The 23,076-nt window shown below is 42.5% G+C and overlaps 1 protein-coding gene across 11 annotated transcripts in view; it reads left to right on the top strand.

Annotated features, from left to right (window-relative positions):
• Nucleotides 1–23,076, top strand: part of LOC129014668 (golgin subfamily A member 6-like protein 1) — a 96,295-nt gene that overhangs the window by 69,067 nt on the left and 4,152 nt on the right. For 2 of the 11 annotated variants that reach the window (XM_063653191.1, XM_063653190.1), the window contains exons 2-8: nucleotides 10,978–11,062; nucleotides 13,517–14,586; nucleotides 20,693–20,821; nucleotides 21,619–21,648; nucleotides 21,913–21,963; nucleotides 22,052–22,145; nucleotides 22,241–22,347. In XM_063653191.1, the coding sequence (XP_063509261.1) occupies nucleotides 14,494–14,586; nucleotides 20,693–20,821; nucleotides 21,619–21,648; nucleotides 21,913–21,963; nucleotides 22,052–22,145; nucleotides 22,241–22,347 (504 nt within the window). In that variant the 5' untranslated portion in view covers nucleotides 10,978–11,062; nucleotides 13,517–14,493. Of the gene's footprint in view, nucleotides 1–5,752; nucleotides 8,871–9,180; nucleotides 10,065–10,354; nucleotides 11,063–13,516; nucleotides 14,587–18,307; nucleotides 19,064–20,692; nucleotides 20,822–21,618; nucleotides 21,649–21,912; nucleotides 21,964–22,051; nucleotides 22,146–22,240; nucleotides 22,348–23,076 lie in introns of those variants that run through there. The other 9 variants (XM_054452272.2, XM_054452271.2, XM_063653188.1 and 6 more) reach the window with 8 other exon arrangements.

Genomic DNA, 23,076 nt, shown 5'->3' with positions numbered 1-23,076 from the left:
ACACATCTCAGGTAGGCAGCCTCCATAGCTCATCTATTCCCTCAGTAACTATGCTGCCGAAATCTTGAAATTCCAGACTTCTCCATCACAACCCAGAGCACACATACACACACAAAATGTATGCTTAGTCTCAGTCTATGTCCTATTCATGGAACAGCCTTTTATCCATTGTTGCTACCTAGAGCCTTCTGACATATTTGGGTCTTGAAGTTTGTCAGCTGGTTGACATACCACACCTCACTTCCCATGTCATTTAACACCTTCCCTTCCCAGGTAGCAAACTCCCTCTTGCTACTTCTTGCTTCTCTTATTATTAAAGAAATATATTGAATTATTTTATAGGATTTATAGTGAAATATTTGTATTTCCTATAATGTAAATAATGTGTACACTTTCCTTTCCATTTTTTAAAAATGCTAATATTGACAGTGGGTTCAAGTGTTAGCCTAATCTTCTGCAGCATTTCTCATAATTTTGGGTAGCCATTGATAATAATTTTTTGTGTCTACAATTTCATTCGTGGTGCAATATGTTGATACTACAATTCTATTAATCTTTTTTTCTTTATCAGCTGGAATTCTTAATTTAAAAAATATTTCATCAATTATTTAGTTGCAGTTGTATAAGAATATTAGGATGAATGCTAGAGTTCTTCCCTTTCTTTCTCAGTTTACAGAATGCATTGGTTACCTAGTATTCACCAAATGTGATTAAGGAATTTTTATTAAGTAAAAAAATTATCACTTTTTATCACTAATTAAGGTCAATCAATTTTTCAGTAACTTCCACTTGTTTTGCTACTAAAATTGCCTCTTCCTAACAATAGAATCCTCTTCCAGTTGTACCATGAGAGTTTTTGATATGAAGTTTTTGAAATCTTCGTTACATTTTTAGGATAATAAGTTGCTTCAGACCAATTCTGTACATTTTTTGCACCGTATCCAGATTTAATCATTTATTTGGGGTCCCTGATTTGTTTTAATGTAAAATGCTACATAAGAGGCTACACTCTGCTTGCCAAGGTCATCAGTGTTACTGGGCTTGTCATTGTTTTTAGGCTTTTTAGAATATGAGGCTTGGAAACATATGGATATAAAAGATAAAATATTTTATGTGTATAATATTTTTTATTGCCAAAGCCAAACTAACAAAATATTACCACCAATAAATGTACTATGGATATTGAAATAGTGATATTTAGTGGTGAGATTTTTTTTCCTTTTGAACCAAGCACTTTTTTACCCACTCCTCCAAAGTCAATCTTTAAACCATTCATTTCCAACATGGGAAAAATTATATTTCTTTTTATTTATATGACAGTGTTATGATGACACATTTATAAAAATGTGAAAATGTTTTAAAAATTAAAATGTTGCAGTCAGCTTTTAATTATCAGAAAGCAGCTTCTTCTTTGGTATATCCTACCTTTGAGAATTATTGAGGAAACTTCTAAATGATTTATTTTATTGGCAAAACTTTCTGAAAATGACACAGACGCAAAAATAAACAAAATCTTTAAACAGAGTTAGCAACCAAGGAGTGTGCATGACAACCAAAGTCAGCGCAATCCCTGCTGACATGTCCTTTGTCCAAACATGAAGGGAATAATTAAGGTGCATATTGATTTCATTGCAAAAAGCAGAATACTATTTTGTGCATCAGACTGCAGCATAAGACTCAGGACCTGTAAAGACCATGCAGAACAACGGGGCCATCTGTAGATGAATGTTTGATGACATTTTTGAAGCACCTGTGATGACATGGGTCGTTCACCCAGACTCCAACTATCTCACACCCTCACTGGGGTTCAGCTGAGTAACTTTGAAGCAACCCAATGAAGAGCTATTATTGACATTTTCTAAAAATAAGACGTGAGAAAGGAAAGTTTCAACAAACGTCTTCCATTCATTTCAACTCAATAAACATTTTTGAAGGCTCACTAATGTGCACTGTCTTTGCTGCTCTATGCATCTCTCTCATCTATTAAATGTTCATCCTGCTTCAGATTCCTGTCAGATGTATCCTTCATGCTGCTGATACAAGAATGTTTTTCAGACATACTCCTGGTAGGGTCACTTCTCCACCTAAAATCCCCAGGATAAAATTCAATAACTTTAGCAAGATATAAAATGTCATTAATTATTTGTTCCCTCCATCTCCTCTCATCATATCTCCTACTTATCCCCATGCACCTGACATGCAAAGCTATTTATATGTCTTCTGGTGTTATTCTCACCTGAGTCATTTGTGCAATGCTTACATTATAGCCTCTTCCTGAAATGGCCATTCTGTCTTAAATGGATTATATGCTAATTGGCTTTTTGATAACTCACACATTGCCTTCTACACAGAGTCTTCCATGATTTTTCAAGCATGCTTAAATATCTGTGGGTTCTTTCTATTAGAATGTGAGTGATTAAAAGGCAGGAGGCCGGCTCATAAGTCTCTTTGTATAACCACCCCCTACTTCTGCAACAGTACTAGGTAAAATAAAATGTAAAAAAAAATTAATGTTTTATTTAATTACTCAACCAACCCTACAATATATCGAACAGCTGCCATTCCATTAGAGTCCTGGGTATCTCAAAGACTTACTCAACATCTCCGTTTCAAGGGGATGTGAAAGAGAACATTTCTTAGTAGAAAGCTTTGTAATTATTTGAAAAGCAAACAAAGAAAATGAAGCACAAAATGGATTACATGGAGTAGTTTTATACTTGTCAGAAAGAAGATTGATTTCTGAATCTTCAGAGTGGCAGTTCATTATTTTATTGATTTCTAGTATAAGTGAGATATCCAAATATAAAAGCAAATAACAAAGGGATTCCATAAACAGATAAATATTATATTTGCATTGACAGTCTTCATTGTCTCATTGCTTTTGAGGGTGCCAAGACATAATCCAGGCTGTCTTCCTACTCAAGCCACTGGAAAAGCACTAGACCTGGAGATGTAGGTGACTCCCAAAGTGAAATAGCTGAATAATAGCAGAAACTGAAAACATCCCTTGGTTTCTGAACTATTAATCCACTGTGCATTTTACTAGAGTAAGGGCTATCAAATTATAAATAATATATATCACAGTAAAACACCTTCATTAAATATTTGTTTCACAATAAAAAAATTCATTATTGACCAGCATTTAATTTTAGATTCAAAATTCATAAAAATATTAGGTTATACTTTTCTTTTTTGGATAGATATTTAATACCTATTTTTAATTTTTTCAAATTGAATTATGTTTTAGACCTTGTATGAACAGCTTTATAGTTATTTACAAGAGGTAGCCTATTTGATGGTCCAGTTAAGAAAGCTGCGTTTAACTTACAGCACTGAGTAAGGTTAGTATGTTACAAACAAAATTAATGAGGGGAGAATGGAGCAACCAACTTTTTATATAAGAAAATAGGATTATTTGAAGAGAAGTAAAAAATCAAATACAAATGATCAAAAATGTCACAATAAAGAAGATTTGAGACAGAAGAAAATGGAAATGAGAGACATTGTGATGTTCAATACTGATTATAAATATTAAATAGAGAAGATATAAAAAATGATATTGATATATATACTATGGCCTGAATGTTTGTGCTCCCTCAAATTTCATATTAAGTGTAAATTAGGTACTAAAACTCATATAGATATGGTATTAGGAGGTGAGGTCTTTGGGAGGTGAAAGAACCTCTTATGTAATTAGTGCACTTATAAAACAGGCCCAGGAAAGCTCCTTTGTTCCTTCCACCTCATGAGGACACAGGGAGAAGGCATTATCTGTGAGAAAATGGGCCCTCACCAGATGCTGCACATGCCTGCGCCTTGATTTTGGATTTCCCAGCTCCCAGGACTGTGAGAAATACATTTCTGTCGTTTATAAGCCACCCAGTCACCCAGCTGATGTATTTTGTTACAGCAGCTTGACTAGGCTGCAACAATCTGGTAAAAACATAAGAAATTATTTTTATCTCTGAAGGAATTTTTTTTTTTTTTTTGAGACGGAGTCTCACTCTTTCACCCAGGCTGGAGTGCAGTGGCGAGATCTCGGCTCTCTGCAAGCTCCGCCCGCTGGGTTCACGCCATTCTCCTGCCTCAGCCTCCCGAGTAGCTGGGAATACAGGTGCCCGCCACTACCCCTGGCTAATTTTCTGAAGGGACAGACATCCACAAGAGGCTCTCCCCTGACGATGCAGATTTTGTGGATGTCCCCCACACCTACATGCATTCCTTCAGCTTGAGCACTGGTATTTACATGCCCAGGGGCCACATTGACGTCTATCCCAATGGGGGTGACTTCCAGCCAGGCTGTAGACTCAATGATGTCCTGAGATCAATTGCATATGGAAGGGAGTTCCCTCTTTTCTGCTTTGTGTTTGACTCAGTTTATCCCATTTCCTTCTAAATCAGCCAGAGCCTTTAGTGCCGCAGGCACTATTTGTTCATTATTCTCACCTCTCACCACAGTGGCCCTCCAACACTGTGTTTAATGTATATCGTTGTCCTCCAAGACTAACTGACCTAGTCGTTCCTGCTCTGGTTTCTCATGCTTTAAGGTTGCAGTTGTTATTAGTTGTTTTCTTTCTTTCTTTCCTTTTTTTTTTTTTTTTTTTGAGAGAGAGGGTTTTGCTCTTTTTGCCCAGGCTGGAGTGCAATGGTACAATCCTGGCTCACTGCAACCTCCACCTCCCTGGTTCAAATGATTCTCTTGCCTCAGCCTCCCGAGTAGCTGGGACTACAGGCATGTGCCACCATGCCCAGCTAATTTTGTATTTTTGGTAGAGATGGGGTTTCACCATGTTGGCCAGGCGTGTTTCAAACTCCTGAGCTCAGGTGATCTTCCCACCTCGGCCTCCCAAAGTGCTGAGTTTACAGGCATGAGCCACTGTGCCTGGCCGATTAATTTCTTTTTATGACAAAAGGAATACACACATTTGTTGAAAGAGAAATCAAGCATTATAGACTTGCATAAAGCAAAAGTGCACTCCCGCTCCCACCTCTACTTCCTCTCTTCAGATGTAGCCAGTATGAATGCTTTTGCGTGTATCCTTCTAGTCTTCTTTCTTTGCAAATTTATTTGCATTTGCATGCAAATTTTCCCCCAAATCACATTTTTCTGCAACTTTCTTTATTTTTATTTTTTTCAGCTTCATTTTTTTCTGTAATAATATATTATGGATACTCTTTTTCTTTTCTTTTCTTTTTTTAAAACACAGAATCTTTTTTTGTTGCTGTTGTCGTTGTTTTGTTTTTGTTTTTGTTTTGTTTTGAGATAGATTTTCACTCATTGCCCAGGCTGAAGTGCAATGGCACGACCTCGGCTAACTGCAACCTTTGCCTCCCAGGTTCAAGCAATTCTCTTGCATCAGCCTCCCGAGTAGCTGGGATTACAGGCACCCACCACCACACCTGGCTAATCCCAAAGTGCTGGGATTACAGGCGTGAGTCACTGTGCCCGGCCACATCCTCTTTCTTTCTTGAGACAGGGTCTTGCTCTGTCACCCAAGCTGGAGAACAGTGGCACAATCATAGCTCACTGCAGCCTCAACCTCATGGACCCAAATGATCCTCCCACCTCAGCCTCCCAAGTAGCAGAGACCATAGGTGTGCACCATCATGTCTGGCTACATTTTTTATTTTTGTAGAGATGTGATCTCACTATATTGCCCAGGCTGGTCTCAGACTCCTGAGCTTAAGCCATTTTCTCACCTGGGCCTCCCAAAGTGCTGGGATTATACAGGTGTGAGCCACCATGCCTGGCCTTGGTATTCTTAATAATATGTCTTGGAGATTGTTTCATATCATTATATTTAGAGCTACCTCAGTCTTTCAACAACTGCATATAATTTCATTGCATGAATGCATCATAATTTATCTGGCCCTTATAAGTGGACATTTAGGGTTTTAAAAAATCTTTTTCAGTTATGAACAGTGCTACAATGAATGCCTTGTCATATTTTTAAGATGAGTTTTACAGCCAACGTACTAGAAGATGGAAGGAAGCATGTTTCTCACCCATTCCATTTCAGACTTCATTTTTAGGGGAAATTGTGCTATTTGGAGAACCACATTTGGCTTAGAGGTTCAGGAGTACTTGGATCCTACCCTGGTGTAACTCTTCCCTCCCCTACGTCTGGGCCGATGAGAGATGGAGAAAAAAAGCAAGAACCCTCATTCTTAGAGGGGCTGAAAGCCTAAAGCCGTGCTCTCTGGAGGACACCCCTTCCCCTAAGCCAGGGCTTCTCTTTGACGTTTGGGACTAGATAGACCTTTGTTCTGAGGGCTGTCCCATGCATTGGAGCATGTTTAGTAGCATCTCTGGTCTCGACCCACTAGATACCAGCAGCACCTTCTCCCTAGTTGTGACAGTGTCTCCTGGCTGAGATCTACTGCTCTAACCCAACGTGGACCTCAGAATCGTACCACCCACAGGCTGGCACAGGGCAGGAGCCTGAGGCACCAGAAGTGCTTGGCCCAGAATAGAAGTGGAAGTGAGATGACCAGGCTTAGCACAGCAGGATCAGCCTGTCCTGCCAAAGCAGGCTCATGGAGACAGGGGTACTCCTGAGGGCCCCAAGTGCACAGCCTTTTCATGGTGGTGCCCCCCACCCCGCCCATTGGCAAACGTGGCCCCACGACACCCTGGAATCTATCCAAACATATAGTGACCTCTGCAGGAAGGATGGGTGGGAAGCCTGGGAAGATCTTGAGGCTATATTCATGCATGCGCAGAGTGAACCAATGCACCCGCCGACCACGGGTGGCCTCCATCAGAATGGAGACAGTAGATGTGAACTTTGCTTCCACCTCAGGGTCTAAGGACAAAGCTGCTGGAGCTGGCATTTTTTCCCCCACACTTCTGGATCAGGCTGTTTTTGAGTCCATGATCAGCCTGCATTTCTTTAATTAACTTGAACCAGGGGTGATAGATAATCTATACCCTTTTTCCTTGGATGGTTGGTCTTCACTTTTCCCCTGGTTGGCTCCTAGGAATTATGTAATTTTTGGTATTCATCTGATTTGTTGCTGCGGGACACCAAAAGGGAGGAACTTGGCACTCAGACATCAAGGTGAATGTCACAAACAGAGGCCAGTGGAGGGTGGAGGCTCCCAGGGGAGGCACGGGGTACAGATCACAATGTCAGGCTTAGGCTTTCTGATAAAGCTCCCGGTTGTCTTGTGATGGGGGAGGGGAGAGCTGAAATCAGGATTGTGAGCTGTGACTGAAATATCTGCAGCAGCTCCAGGTAAGAGAGGCCCAAGACCTAGGATGGCAACAAAATCTCCCAAGATCTAGCCAGCCAAGCAAGCCTCTATTTTCTTCATGTTCTTCCCAATCCATAAAGATCACAGCTTTTGCCAGCCATAATCCCCGCCTATAATCGCAGTACTTTGGGAGGCCAAGGCAGGAGGATTGCTTGAGCCCGGGAGTTTGAGACCAACCTGGGTAACATGCGAGACCCCATTTCTACAATAAAAAATACAAAAATTAGCTGGGTGTGGTGGCATGCACGTATAGTCCCAGCTACTCAGGAGGCTGAGGTGGGAAGATTGCTTGAGCCCAGGAGGCAGAGGTTGCAGTGAGCTAGATCACACAACTGCACTCCAGCCTGGGTGGCAGAGTGAGACCCTGTCATAAACAAAAACAAAAATAAAAACAAAGAAAAAAAACCCCACAGCACACAGCTTTTAAAGAGATGGAGTGACAAAGATCACACAACAAAGAGTTAACAAAAGAACTGGGTTGTAGGGCTGGGCAGCAATTGAAGCTGTTTTTCCTCCCAGATGATTGGACGCCTCACCTTTTAGGGATGAGGGGTCCTCAGGGGCAGGGTCTGGGTATGAGTAGGAGAGAAGCCTCCTTCAAAACCAACTTTCAGAGAGTTGGATGCTTTTTCTTTTTGAGATGGAGTTTTGCTCTGTTGCCCAGGCTGCAGTGCAATGGTGTGATCTAGGCTCACTGCAACCTCTGCCTGCTGGGTTCAAGTGATTCTCCTTCCTCAGCCTCCTGAGTAGCTGGGATTACAGACACACCACCACGCCTGGCTAATTTTTTATTTTTAGTAGAGATGGGGTTTCACCATGTTGGTCAGGCTGGTCTCAAACTCCTTACCTCAGATGATCTGCCCGCCTCGGCCTTCCAAAGTACTGGGATTACAGGCATGAGCCACAATGCCCGGCCAGAGTTGGATGCTTTTTGGAGAGGAATGAATTTGGATTAGGCATTCACATTTATTTATGCCCTTACATGTTAAAGAAGGTGAAACTGAGGCCAGGTGCAGTGGCTCACACCTGTAATCCCAGCACTTTGGGAGGCTGAGTCGGGTGGATCACGAGGTCAGGAGATCGAGACCACCCTGGCTAACATGGTGAAACTCCATCTTTACTAAAAATACAAAAAAAATTTAGCCTGGCGTGGTGGTGGGCACCTGTAGTCGCAGCTAATTGGGAGGCTGAGACAGGAGAATGGCGTGAACCCAGGAGGCAGAGCTTACAGTGAGAGGAGATCACGCCACTGCACTCCAGCCTGAGTGACAGAGCAAGGCTCTGTCTCGAAAAAACCAAACAAAACAAAAAACTCAAGCAAATTCGATCTGAGGAAAAGCCCAGTTCTCAGTGATGAGGATTCTGATCTTGACTTTGATATCAACAAATTGGAACAGCAGAGCAAGGTGCAAAGCAAAGGACATGGAAAACCAAGAGAAAAGTCCATAGTAGATGAGAAATTCTTCCAACTCTCTGAAATGGAGGCCTATTTAGAAAACAGAGAAAAAGAAGAGGAATGAAAAGATGATGATGAGGTGGCAGATACTGATTTTTCTGAAGATACTGATTCTGATGAAGATGAAGGGGGACTGTTTGGAAGTAAAAAACTTCAGGTAAAGTTTTGAGAGAGGAGAGAGCACTTTCCTCCTCCTCAAATTAGCTTTTGTTCTGTTTTTCTAGGAGAGATGTAATTGTGGTTAGAAGATTTGAAGCTAAGAAATGTTGTGCTCTATCTTATCAGTTATAAATGAATCTGTACTTCCATTCAGTTTGTGTTCCAGTTGTTCTTATAACAGTTTTATGGTAATGTTTTTAGTTGCCAATTTCACCTAATAACTATTTTTGGTTTGTAGTGTTATTAAGTTAGAAAGTAATGTAGACATACAGTATACACACAAATATATATGCATGTGTTAATGATGTATTTTTCTATTCCTAGTTAATAGTTTTAAAAACTTTTTATTTTTGTCAGATAAAAGTTCCAGAAATATGAAGTACAAAGATTTTTTTGATCCAGTTGAAAGTGATGAAGACATAGCAAGTGATCACGATGATGATCTGGTTCAAACAAGATGATGAAATTGCTGAAGAAGCAGCAGAAGAACTAAGCATTTCTGAAATGTATTTAGAACCATCCTTTACATTGTTAGCTGGAATTGCCCAATCATGTATTGGTACTTGTGGTTTTCACATATGTTTGTTTTAAGAAGTTAGATTCTCTCCTATCAGATATTCTCAAGATAGCCAGAGGAAAGTCTGGATTTAAAGGGACATTAGAGATCATTTAATGAAGAAAAATATTACTGGCAGTAGCAATCAAACCTTTCTTACCAGGAACTTTGATTTGGTTTTGTGCCCAAAATATCCTGTTATTTTTGTGAGATAGGAGGTTTGTATTATAGATTGATGAATAATTTATTTTCTATATATTGGACACTTTTTGTTCTGTTTCTTACATAGCATGTCACTTAAATGATACCTTCTCTTCCTCCATACCTGAATGATTTTGGAAGTTCTGAGCATTTGGTGGCATTAGGCATATAAAAGAAGAACTTTATTAAGGGAAAATATGTTTCCTTTTGTTTTTCTAATGGAAAGCAGTATATTTTTTTTTGTAAGAGTTTTGGTAGTGCAGGGATGGAGATGATGACCTGGAAGAAAGTGAAGACAGTAAACAAGGTAAAGAAAGCTGGAAAAGAGTGACCTTTGCTTCACCGGATGATGAGGCAACTGAAGATGCAGGTGTTTTAAATGTAAAGAAAAATTCTGATGAAGATAAATCCTCTTTTCAAAAAAGACAGGAAAAGGTAGTTAGGAATTTGAGGAATTTTTAATATGCTTGACATGATTGTGGAACTCACAGACTACTAACAAATCTTCTCTATTTTTCTTTTTTTTTTTTTTTTTGAGATGGAGTCTTGCTCTATCACCCAGGCTGGAGTGCAATGGCATGATCTTGGCTCACTGCAGCCTCCGCCTCCTGATTTCAAGTGATTCTCCTTCAGCCTCTTGAGTAGCTGAGATTAGAGGTGCATGCCACCAAGCCTGGCTAATTTTTATATTTTTAGAAGACAAGGGGTTTCACCGTGTTGGCCAGGCTGGTCTTGAACTCCTGACCTCAGGTGATCCTCCTGCCTTGGCCTCCCAAAGTGCTGAGGATACAGGTGTGAGCCACTGTGCCCCAGCCTTCCCTATTTTTCTTGTGGTAACTAGTAACCATCCTTTGAAAACAAATATGTTGGCCAGGTGTGGTGGCTTACACCTGTAATCCTAGCATTTTGGTAGTCTGAAGCAGGAGGATCGCTTGAGCTCAGGAGTTCAAGACCAGCCTGGGCAACATAGTGAGAACTTGTCTCTACAAAAAATACAAAAATTAGTGGGACACGGTGGTGTATGCCTGTAGTCCAGCTACTCAGGTAGCTGAGGCAGGAGGATCACTTCAGCCCAGGAGTTCAGTGCTGCAGTGAGCTATGATCACATCACTCTCTCCAGCCTGGGTGGTGGAGCAAGATCCTGTCTTCAAACAAACAAAGAAACAGAAAACTGAAAATCTTGCTGCTACTCTCTAATGCAAAAGCACAGTATATAGAGTTGCCATATGGAAAGCATGTGATCTGCAAAAATCAGTGCCCGCATTACCCAGCCTATAGCTTTCAACTTGGGGCCTGTGTGTAAAATGATTGTTTCTTTTCTGTCTCCCTTATGTCTTTATATGCATAGCATATCTCTCCTGACAAAGCTGTCCTGAGAACCTCTTCTTGTAACTGTTTTGACTGCTCCGGAGGATGCCGCCTACGTCTTTAAGGTGCTCCACAGATTTTGATGAGTTCCAAATAGTCATAATTTTAATTAATACCATGAAAAAGATATCTTCCAAAGTATGTCATGATTTCAGACAAGTGAAATTTCATTTAATTTTAGTAGATGTAGTCCGGCTCCAATAATTGGGCTATATTATTTATCCAATCTTAAAATTTTATTATAATAAAAATGAGAATCGCGCCAGGCACAGTAGCTCACACTTGTAATTCCAGCACTTTGGGAGGCTGAGGAGGGAGGATTGCTTGAGCCCAGGAGTTCGAGACCAGCCTGGACAACATGGTGAAACCCCATCTCCACTAAAAGTGTAAAAAATTAGCTGAGTGTGGTAGCGTGAGCCTATAGTCTCTGCCACTCGAGAGGCTGATAGGGGATGATCACTTGAGTCCAGGAGTTCAAGGCCACACTGAGCTATGACTGGACTATGGCACTCCAGCCTGGGCAACAGAGCTGGAGAATAAGCAAATAAATGATACCAAGAATATCAAAAGATTATTTTTAAAATCTGTGAATCTAAGTTAAATTCATCATTGTCAGATTGTCCCTGGAAGATAAATTCTAAAGGAGAAAAAGAAACATAAAGTATCAATGAGATAGTGTCCTCCCATCCTGCTCCTCCCACCCTCCCCCACAAAAAAGAAAGAAAGGTTTGGTTTCGCTATGAAATTATATCAGAGCTTCAAGCAAAGTTTTCAGTAAATCACAAGTAATTTATTGCAATTTCCACATATAAAGAATAAAGTAGAACTTTCAAACTTTTTTCTTTTGAAACTGTTAGAGCATGAAAACCCAAACCTGACAAAGGTACCTGACAAACAGAGCATTAAAACCCACACACTCTCTCATTCATGACTAGTGATGCAAACGTAGCACAGTGGGAAAATTATGCCACACAACCACATGAGCCTTATTCTCTTGAATCACTATTAGAAGATCTGGTATGATTCCTGCTGGCAAGATGTTAAGGAGAGAATACACGGTTCCATCCATATATGTTAGAAAGACCTTTGATAAAATTCAATATTTATTTCTAATTTTTTTTTACTCCTAGTGGATTATAAATACATCTATCCAAAAGCTGCCATCATGCATGATGGGTGAAATTCTAAAAACATCCCTTTAAGATCAGGAATAAGACAAAATGTCCAGTATTACTGTTACCGCTGTTAATTAACATTAACAGTTAATAACCAAATAAGCCAGTGCAGCTACAAAAGATAAAGATAAGAGATTAGGAAAACTGCTGGGAGCAGTGGTTCTCACCTGTAATCCCAGCACTTTGGGAGCTCAGGAGCTCCCAGCACTTGAGCTCAGGAGTTTGAGACCAGCCTGGGCAACATAGTGAGACCTCATCTCTGTAAAAAAAATACAAAATTATCTGGGTGTGTTACATGTGCCTGTGGTCCCAGCTACTTGGGAGTCTGAGGTGAGAGACTGCTTGAGCCTGGGAGGCAGATGTTGCAATGAGCTGAGATTGTGCAGCTGTACTCCAACCTGGGCAACAGAGTGAGACTCTGTCTCAAAAAAAAAAAAAAAAAAAAAAGATTAGGGATACTAAAATGAAAACACTAGTGTTTGGAGAGAAAACTGAATGGATAAACTGAATTGACATTAGGAAAATAAGAGCATTCTGTAAGATAGCTGAAAAAGCTGGTATTTATACACTGAAGTCATAATTGTTGTCTTTTAGAAGTTAGAGATAATAAGAATTTGAGTTTAGAGTCAAAAGGGTCAACCTCCATCAAATACTAATATTCTAATCAAAGAATTACTTAGGCGGACATGATGGCTCATGCCTGTAATCCCAGCCCTTTGGGAGGCTGAGGCAGGCAGATCACAAGGTCAGGAGATCGAGACCATCCTGGCTAACACGGTGAAACCCCATCTCTACTAAAAATACTAAAAATTAGCCAGGCGTGGTAGCGGGTGCCAGTAGTCCCAGCTACTCAGGAGGCTGAGGCAGGAGAATGGCATGAACCCAGGAGGTGGAGCTTGCAGTGAGCCGAGATCACGCCACTGCACTCCAGCCTGGGCGACAGAGTGAGAGACTGTATCTCAAAAACTAAAACAAAAACAAAAACAACAATTACTTAACTTTAGGATGCTCTAATAATCAGAATTGATAGTGGCTTGTGAAGAGATAAATCACTTGAATAGAAGAGAACCCAGAAATAAACCCAAATGCTTCTGGGGGAGTGTAGTATATTATAAACATGACATTTTAAACCAATGAGGAAAAGAAATCATTTGCAGCTCACCCCACCATAGGCAGCAGGAATAGGAAGTCATTGGAAGAATAAAAAGACGGTAAGAACAGAACAGAATTGTAGAACAGTACGTTTCTTGCTTCCCCATTTTTCAAAGTATTTTTTGCTTTTTCACAAATGTAAGTGTAATTTTGTTTTCTAAATGAATACTAATTCTTTTTTCTCTTTCTTAGATGAATGACAAAAATTACATCTTTAGAAAAAGAGTTGTTAGAAAAAAGCCTTGGCTGCGTGTGGGGGAAGTGACAACACAGAAGAGACCAGAGAAGAGCCTCCTGGAGGAGAGCTGCGCTTTGACCATGCTGTCCGGATGGGTGTGGTGCACTCTTCTGCAGTGTTCACTTCTATGCTTTTTCTATGGTCCCATTTCATAGAAAGATTTGGGGTGATGTTTCTTTCCCTCAACTTTTTATTTTAAAAACTTGCAAACACAGAAAAGTTGATAAAATCATGCAGTGAACATATGTATGCTATTCAACTGGATTCACTAGTTAACGTTTTGTCATATTTGTTTTCTCTCTTCCACGTATGGAAGATTGTATATGTGCCCTTCTTCCCCCTGAATGATTTCAAAGTAAGTTGGCAGTATCAGAGCATTTCACTGTTAAGTACTTTTGCAGATATCATCTAAGAACCAGGACATTCTCCTATATAATCACAATGCCATTAATCCACCCAAAAATTTTAACATCAATACACTAATGATATCTAATGTATGGATTATAATCAGCTTTCTGGCAGTAATCTGTTTAGAAGGCTTGCATCCTGTCACTGTCCACCGATTAAATTTTGAACTCTAACTTGAAACCCTGGTCATCTCATTGCCTTCTTTCTTATACCCATTAAATCCAAAGGAGCTCTCATTTTATTTCTACAGAAAAGAGAATGGAAAAGAGGGGAAGAGTCCCTAGTACCTTGGATAAAGTATGAGCACTTACTACCATATGTATTCTAGTTCTGTAGTTTTCAAACTTCAGGGAGCATCTCAAGGCTTATTAAAGCACAGATAGCTGTCCTTCCCCACTCTCTGATTCAGGAGGTGTGAGGCTGGCCCAGGAATTTGCATGTCTAACAAGTTCCCACATGTTGCTGATGCTGAGGGTCTAAGGAATACAATGCGTGAACCCGTGGTTTAGTGGATATCCACCTAATGAATACATGTTGTATTTCCTTTTGCACCTGTGATTACAGAGGAAACACCTTTCAACTGGAAGATATCATTAAACAGAGGATAACAGATCAGGTCAGTAAGAATTAAATTTAACTTAATTGAAATGTCACTCAAAAGTTTAGAAATAATATGACAGGCCAGACACAGTGGCTCATGCCTGTAATCCCAGCACTTTGAGATGCCAAGGCAGATGGATCACTTGAGGTCAGGAGTTCAAGACCAGCCTGTCCAAGATGGGAAAACTCCCTCTCTACTAAAAATAGAAAAATTAGCTGGGCATGGTGGTGCATGCCTATAGTCCCAGGTACTCAGGAGGCTGAGGCAGGGGAATTGCTTGAACTCGGGATATGGAGGTTGCAGTGAGCTGAGATGTGCCACTGCACTCCAACCTGGGCAACAGAGTGAGACTCCATCTCAAAATAAATAAATAAGATAAAAATAAAAATAAAGGGAAGATGGGGCAGCTTTGTGTACTGCATGTCCTGAAAATGGGCTGATTTCTCTCAAGAGGCAGGGATTTAAGCTCTGTAGCCTACATGGGATACATACAGGAGAAAAAAGAAGAAAAAGAAAAGAAATGTAAATATAAATAAATGAAAATAACACTTCTCCATGATTATAAAGGAAATCACATTGTTTTTGTAATAATTTGGATGACAAAATATAAAGAAAAATCTTTAATTTTGCCACTCAAAACATTCCGGTTTGTTGCTTTTCACACTTTTTATGCTACAAACATTTTAAAAAGTAGAATCATAGTACATGGTCTTTTGTCACTTACTATATTTTAAGCATGTTTCTATGGGAGAAATATATCCTGGCATCATCACTTTTAATCGCTGGGTGTATGGTAAGTGAATGATTGCCACCCCAGAGGTGAATTTCCTTCTATATATATTTTAATGGACTCGAGTGAGGATTTTTACACTGAATTCATAGAAGTAGAATTTCTAGAGGAAAATAGTATAAAACAGTTTTAGGATTTTTAAAAGAAATGTTGAAATCATCCTATAGGAAAATTGGTTGGGTTTATACTCCCACCAACAGGGACAGAGCTCCAGGTTCCCCCTTCCATTTGTCATCTTCACTGGTCTTTAAGCAGAAAATCTCATTGTTTTCATTACCTTTCTTTGATTTCTAGCGCTTTTGAATCTTTTTCATTTGCTTATTGGCCATCTTTATTCTTGTGGGAGGTGCCGGTTTCTCCATTGTCCATTTTCTGCTGGAAATCATTCATTTTTTTTTCTGAGTAATTTTAAAGATTTCTTTATAGGCTAAGGATACAAACCTTTAATCTGTCATTGAGGTTACAAAGACCTTCTCCCAGTAAGTAATTTGTCATTTCACTTTATTTATTTATTTTTTGCTAGCAAAGCACCAAAGTCAAATTTCACTTAATTTTTATCCTGCTGAATGAACACATTTTAACTTAGTGATTTTAGTGGAAACAGGAGCAGGACAGAATGTAATAACTAGATCTTGCTCTGTCACCCTAACTGGAGTGCAGTAGCATGATCATAGCTACTGCAGCCTCAAACTTCTGGGCTCAAGTGATTTTCCCACCTCAGCCGCCCAAGTAGCTCTAGGACTACAGGTGTGTGCCACCAAGCCCAGCTAATTTTTAAATTTCCTTTGTAGAGATATGAATTCACTATGCTGCCCAGGCTGGTCTGGAACTCCTGACTTACCCCACCTTGGCTTGCCAATATGCTGGGAGTAGAGGCGTGAACTACTGCTCCCGGCCAAGAGCTTACTTGTGTTTGCTAGCGAGATTCTTGCTATCTTTTTATATTTGAGGCTTTCGTGCTAGTGCTGAAGTATTACACTCACCATCTGAGGTTTACAGGACTTTTGTTTTAATGTTGAATAGAGGGAACTGTTTAGTTTTGCACCTTTGCAAGTATACAAAATGTGCCTACCAGGACTTTGCTTTATATCCATTGACAAGCAAGAAGTAACACAGTAAAAGTATGCCTGGCTACAGGCTGTGGAAGAATGGAGTATTCTGGTTTAATTCTATTAACTTGGAAGGATGAAGGTGAAAAAAATTCAAAACTTTAATTTCCTGTTGAATGCAATTTGAAAATATAGCCAGTGACTCCACTTTTCTTCTCTAGTAAGTTTGGACATTCAGATCTACATTGCCTTTTATCATAGAATTCCTAGTGCGCCGGAGTCTTATATTGTGAAGATCCTTTTCTAAAACTTTAGATGTAAGAGAATAGAAATGATATTGGATGAGATCAGGCTGGATGAGAACTGATACCTGTAAATATATTTTTTAGATGAAATCTCTGATTGCCACACGTTTTCTTATTGAACTCATAAAAATAAAACACACTGGCTGGAGGGTGGAAGTAGGAAGGAGATTTATGTCTTTTAATTGCATGTCATTTTTTCATATCGAGACAGAACATATAGTATCCCTGGCTTTGGACCTATAGAAGGAAACACATTTTTCTACCTGCTGTATGGCAGAGGTTCCTGAACACCTGGACAGCTTATTGCAGCACGGATTGCTGGGCCCTACTCCAGAGTTTCTGATTCATCAGGTCTAGGGTGGGGCCTGAGAATTTACATTTATAAGAAGTTCCCAGGTGCTCCTGGTCCAGAGACTATATGTTTGAGAGCCACTCTTACATACTAACTGTAAATTGTAGAAGTCTATAAAAAAGCTTAGTTTGGTCTGAGATAAGAAGCACACAGGTAATGGAGCAAATCATGAAAAAGTCAACCCTTGATCCCAGGTAACAAGTAATACACAGTGACATAACACAATTCTTGGTTTTCATGATTGCAAGTCATAGCCAAGTATCTAGTGAGAAATTCAGTTTCATTTTCAGGGCTTAGAGGCCAGGTGATTCTAGAAAAATAGGATTTAGTGATTAACCTCATGAGAGTGGGAGTTATTTATGTCCTTTTTCTCTCCCCCATCACTTACCATTTAGCCTTACATTAGAAGGGTCCTGTATTTGCTTTAACCCTGTAAAGAACTTTGAGTGCTTATTAAACAGAAAGCTTTGTGTGTGTGTGTGTGTGTGTGTGTGTGTGTGTGTGTGTACGTATATATTTAGAGACAGAGTCTCATTCTGTAACCCAGGCTGAAGTGCAGTGGCATGATTTTGTCTCACTGCAACCTCTGCCTCACAGGTTCAAGGGATTCTCCTGCCTCAGCCTCCCAAGTAGCTGGGATTACAGGCACCTGCCACCATGCCCAGCTACTTTTGTATTTTTAGTAGAGACAGGGTTTCATCATGTTGGCCAGTCTGGTCTTGAACTCCTGAATTCGGGTGATCCACCCACCCCAGCCTCCCAAAGTGCTGGGATTACAGGCATGAGCCATCACGCCGGGCTCAAAAGCTTTGTGTTTTTAAAGATATTAGACATGTTTCTTGTTTTTTTTTTTTTTTAAACTTAACACTAATGTAGGAGAATAAGAGAAAGTTTTTCTAAAAAAGAAAACATTGTGATTACTTTATCTTATTGGAATGTTGGATACTAAAGTCTGCTTTATCAATCATCAAGCACACTATAAAATTTCCATTTTAATAGGATTTGTACCTCAATTGAGGTAATAAAGTTTTAAAGTTTTTCAAGTGAAAGCCAGCCCCGCCCCTCTCCTGGAGTGGGCGGGGACAGCAGTTGCATGGGCAGCTTTCCTTGTGACCACACAGGTCCTTCATGACACGCTGCTGTCTGGCCACAACTCCTTTTCCTTTCATCTTTCTCATTGGCCAATGGGCTTCAAGCATTAAGGCCACGCCCCTATTCTGCATTCTAGTGCAGCCCTGGTTACGCCTCCTCTGGCTCAGTCACACAGCGACGTAGAGGTGACTGGAGGTGTATAGTTGTCCTCACCTGGATCATGCTGATGTGGCCCCAACCCCACCTCCCTGACAATCCCCACCTCCCTACCCATCCCCACCTCCCTACCCATCCCCACCTCCCTACCCATCCCCACCTCCCTACCCACCCCCACCTCCCTACCCATCCCCACCTCCCTACACAGCCCCACCTCCCTACCCACCCCCACCTCCCTACCCACCCCCACCTCCCTACACACCCCCACCTCCCTACACACCCCCACCTCCCTACACAGCCCCACCTCCCTACCCACCCCCACCTCCCTACACACCCCCACCTCCCTACCCACCCCGACCTCCCTACCCATCCCAGCCCCCCTACCCACCCCCACCTCCCTACACACCCCCACCTCCCTACCCACCCCCACCTCCCTACCCACCCCCACCTCCCTACACACCCCCACCTCCCTACACACCCCCACCTCCCTACACAGCCCCACCTCCCTACCCACCCCCACCTCCCTACACACCCCCACCTCCCTACCCACCCCGACCTCCCTACCCATCCCAGCCCCCCTACCCACCCCCACCTCCCTACCTACCCCCACCTCCCTACACACCCCCACCTCCCTACCCACCCCGACCTCCCTACCCATCCCCACCCCCGTACCCACCCGCACCTCCCTACCCAACCCACGATGTACAAAGAAACCCGACAGAACAAATTGGCCGAGGCCAAGGAAAAGGTAAACGCACCAGCACCCCAACCCAAGTTGAGGCTCCCTCTGACAGCCGAACTGCTGCCAGTCTGTGCCACTCCCGAGGCACACCGGGCTGGGCCCCCCCCAGTACCTCTGGGATCCCCACACCAAAATCTTGTCAGTCAGCCCAACCCCCACATGAGTCCTGCCCCTGCCCTGCCTGGCACCCCAGGGTGACTTTGAGCAGGTGACTCCCGGGGCTTCCAACTCCATACTCTGCCCTTACCTCCTGCTACCCCAAACCCGACCTCCCTGGGCTCTTTGGGCTCACATCTCCAAGGACCTGGGTGCCCCAGAACCTGCCCTCACCAGTTGCCACAGGGTGACTTTGGGGACGTGACTCCTGGGGCTCCTTGTTCCTTACTTGGCCCTCACCTCCTGCCGCCCCAAGCCTGACCTCCCGGGGCTCTTTGGGGTCACATCTCCAAGGATCTGGGTCCCAATTTTGTGACCCCCCTCCCCAGTCTCAAAGCGGCAACTTGGGCATTGCACTCATGTGTCCCCCCCACCCCCGCCACTGCACCGAGGAGTGGAATGTAGTGATGTCACAGTCCCTCTACAAACTGTCATTACTACCACGAGACCGGCCTTTGGTCTTAGGACCCAGTCCCCTAAGTGTTCTTGCCCACTTCTGTTTCCTCTGGTTGCAGCACAGGTTTCCAGCTGGAAGGGGAATGGGGACCATGGGACCTAGAAGAGAGAGGTTTCAGGCTGCCTGACTTCCTTACCACAGACGTTGACAGTGTGAAAAGCCTACACCTCCCCCATGAGCTCCACATGTTGACAGTGTCTCTGGGTGGCAATGGGAGAACGGGTTGGGTTGGATTTTCTCCCAGGCTTCTACTCTCCAGAGAGACTTTAACATTTTTTCTGAGTTCTGCACCTCAGATTTGAATTCTCCATTGTTCTGGGACCAGAGTGCCCCTCAGTCACTGGTTTCTGGAGTGAGATCTGCTTATCTTCTGTGGAACAGATCTTGGGAAACTGGACTTGACAGCTTGAGTCTTCCTCATCTCATCTCAACCTGGGGTACTTTGAGTGCCACAGGATAAATATGGGGCATCTTTCTGAAGCATCAGTTTCCCTTGATTCTATTGAGAGATGAAACATTAATGTACTTAGGGATGAAAGTCACATAGATTTATAAGAGTATACAAAACTTCTCTCTGAAATGAGGCTTGGGTTGTCCTCTTTCTGCTAAATTCCCGGATTTAACAGAAAGGCTGCCTTCTGCCATGAGGATACATTGATGTAAAGGTTTGAGAGGTACTGGTGTACTTCTTAACACTAACAGACGTGTGAGGGTGTACAGTTCCTGCCTACTTAATATTTGCTTTTCTACCTCTGCCTCTGGTTTTGGTCCCTGGCAGCTGCTGATTTGTGGCAAAATCCCAGAGCTCAGAGTCAGAAAACTGAGTTTAAGTTCCATTACTGCCTTTTTTTTCAGCCATGGTATCAATCTCTCTCAGTCACTAAGTGATTGTGACAACATTTCCTACAGTTGGTGGCATTAAATCAGATGGTCTATAAGAGTATTTAGTATAAACTGTAAAGCAGGATGTGACTGTAGGAGCTTGTAGTTCTCATGAGTATCACTGCTCTTCCTTTCCACAGTTGAGAGACCATCATGCCCAGACCAACCCTAGTGTTGGTGCAGGAGCAAGCGACACCAAAAAGAAGAAAATAAATAATGGCACTAACTCTGAGACAACCACTTCTGATGGTTGCCACTCACCTGAGAATGTGAGTCTTGGCTGGCCAGGCTCCTGGGGACAGCGGGCCCAAGGGGTGGTGGAGGGTAATTGTTAAGATTGTGGAAGAACTGCCAGGTACTGGTTAAGAATTCTGGATTTGAATCCTACCTCTCCATCTGCTAGGGATATGATTTAGGGCAAATTGCTTGAGCTCTTTGGGCCTCTCTTTTCACATCTGTAAAACAGGAGTGGTATTGTTTTACTTGTATTTGTGAAGTTTAAATGAGATTTGTCATTGTGTTTTTATGTTAATCCCTAGTCCAGGGCCTGCTGTAAACTCTCCTTCTTGGGCTTGCATTTCCTGAGGTAGAGTTAGAGAGTATCAGAGGTTTCTGTTAGCTCTGAGAGCCTGACAGTTAAAGGCCCACTAGAATGGAAATCTCAGGGCCAAGGACTCCTGTCTGCCTTTTCTAACCTCTATCCCCACTGTGAGGAACGGTCCCTGGCCCGTATGTGCTCAATGTTTGCTGAATGAATCCACCTTTCTAAATCACAAGCTGGCAGAAGGGTGGGCTTTTCTCACACTCCATCTCTGAAGGTTTCTGTTACTGTCTTTTCAAGAGAATCTAGTTTCAGACTTTGAGTTCCGTGGCTGTGGGCAAAAACCAACAAAGACCCAAATCCTTCTTCTTTGGGAGTTGAGGAGAGTTTACCAGTTTGTGTTCCCATTGGGTCTGAGAACTGTGCCTTTTAAATCCATTCCTGACCCCTGCCTACTGCTTCCTGGCCTGGGGAATAGAGTCAAGGAGGCCACCCTCAGTCACCTTCCTTTGACTCTCCCCACAGAAACAACAGAACCGAGCTCAGCTGGAAGAAGTAACGCGATTTCTTTGTTTGCTCATGACATGACCGCTGGGTTTGGGGGCACTCAGATGTAGAGGCCCCAGTCTCATCTCCCCCACTCCTAGCCTGGGGAAGAAGGCTCACCCCCCTTATTCCACCCCATCCCCACAGGGTCCCTGATGAACTGGTCCCATGGGTGGGCCTGTCCTGGGGCAGTGTTGCCATTCTTGGGGCATGTCTCTTGCTGTGCCATCTCTGCCTCCTCCTAGCAAGAGCTCTGTCTTCCTCTTTCTATAGGAAAAGAAGGCAAACCACCAACATCAGGAAGCTCTAAGGAGGGAGCTAGAGGTGAGTGGAGGGTGTGAAGTTCCCTCCTGTCCTCTGGGGAATGTTTCTTTGCTTCTCTTTCAGCATTTGCTTGTCTTTTCTCCCAAAGGCCCAGGTTCATACCATACGAATCCTTACATGTCAGAAAACCGAGCTTCAGACGGCACTCTATTACAGCCAGCAAGCTGTCAAACAGTTGGAAGGTGGGAATCTGGCACCCCATCATCCTTGAACCTGGCACTTTGACAGGCCTTTAGGGGGAGTCCTTTGGGCCACATCTGAATGTCTCTCATTCCAGGAGAGGCCAGGGATCTGATCGGCCGCCTGCATGATTCATGGAAGTTTGCAGGAGAGTTAGAGCAGGCTCTCTCTGCCGTCACTACACAGAAGGAGAAGGCGGATAAGGTGAGTCCAACCACTGCCCCATACACTGGGAGCCCAGCTTCGCAGATGGAGGAGTGAGCCTAAAGTTCCCTTCTGTAGGATGGAGGTGTCCTGCCCAGAAGGCAGCATTGCCATTTCTTGCTGCTTTTGTGTGTGGTTGTTAGAGGCAGACTGGGGCTGAGTGGGCTGCTGCAGATGAGCTGGGGAGCATTGTGGGGAGTGAGCACTGGACATAGAACTCAGAGGCCAAGTGCCCGCCCTGCCCATCCTTGGCTGTGGCCTTGGCCAAGTCCTAAGTGGCGGTTAGGGTACTTTTACCATAAAGGTACAGAAGAGTATCTTGAGTATGTTATTATTTGTGTGGAGAGAGGGAGCAGGTATATATGTGTGTGTGTGTACATATTATGGTAATATACATAAAACATGTTGTAAGGATTCATAAAAAAAACTCAGGATAGAGGCACAGTGTGGGGGGGAGATATTTCCCTTCTGGACTTTCTGAGTTTTGGACTATGCGAACGTATCACCCTTTCAAAAATTCAACAAAGGATTAATTTCCTCCTTCTTAACTGTGCCCCTACCTCCAGCGAAAGAATGGGCTTAGAGAATCAGATATACCTGGGTGTTGAAATCCCAGCTGTAGGTGATCTTAGGCAGCACTTAACCTTTAATACCACATGTTTTTCATCTACACAATAGAGATAATAATGGTAACCATCTCCTATGGAGGTTATGAGGATTAAATAGGAT

This window comes from Pongo pygmaeus, chromosome 16, assembly GCF_028885625.2.
Source record: "Pongo pygmaeus isolate AG05252 chromosome 16, NHGRI_mPonPyg2-v2.0_pri, whole genome shotgun sequence".
Taxonomy (NCBI): Eukaryota; Metazoa; Chordata; class Mammalia; order Primates; family Hominidae; genus Pongo; species Pongo pygmaeus.
This window is presented reverse-complemented; position numbering and strand designations above follow the sequence as displayed.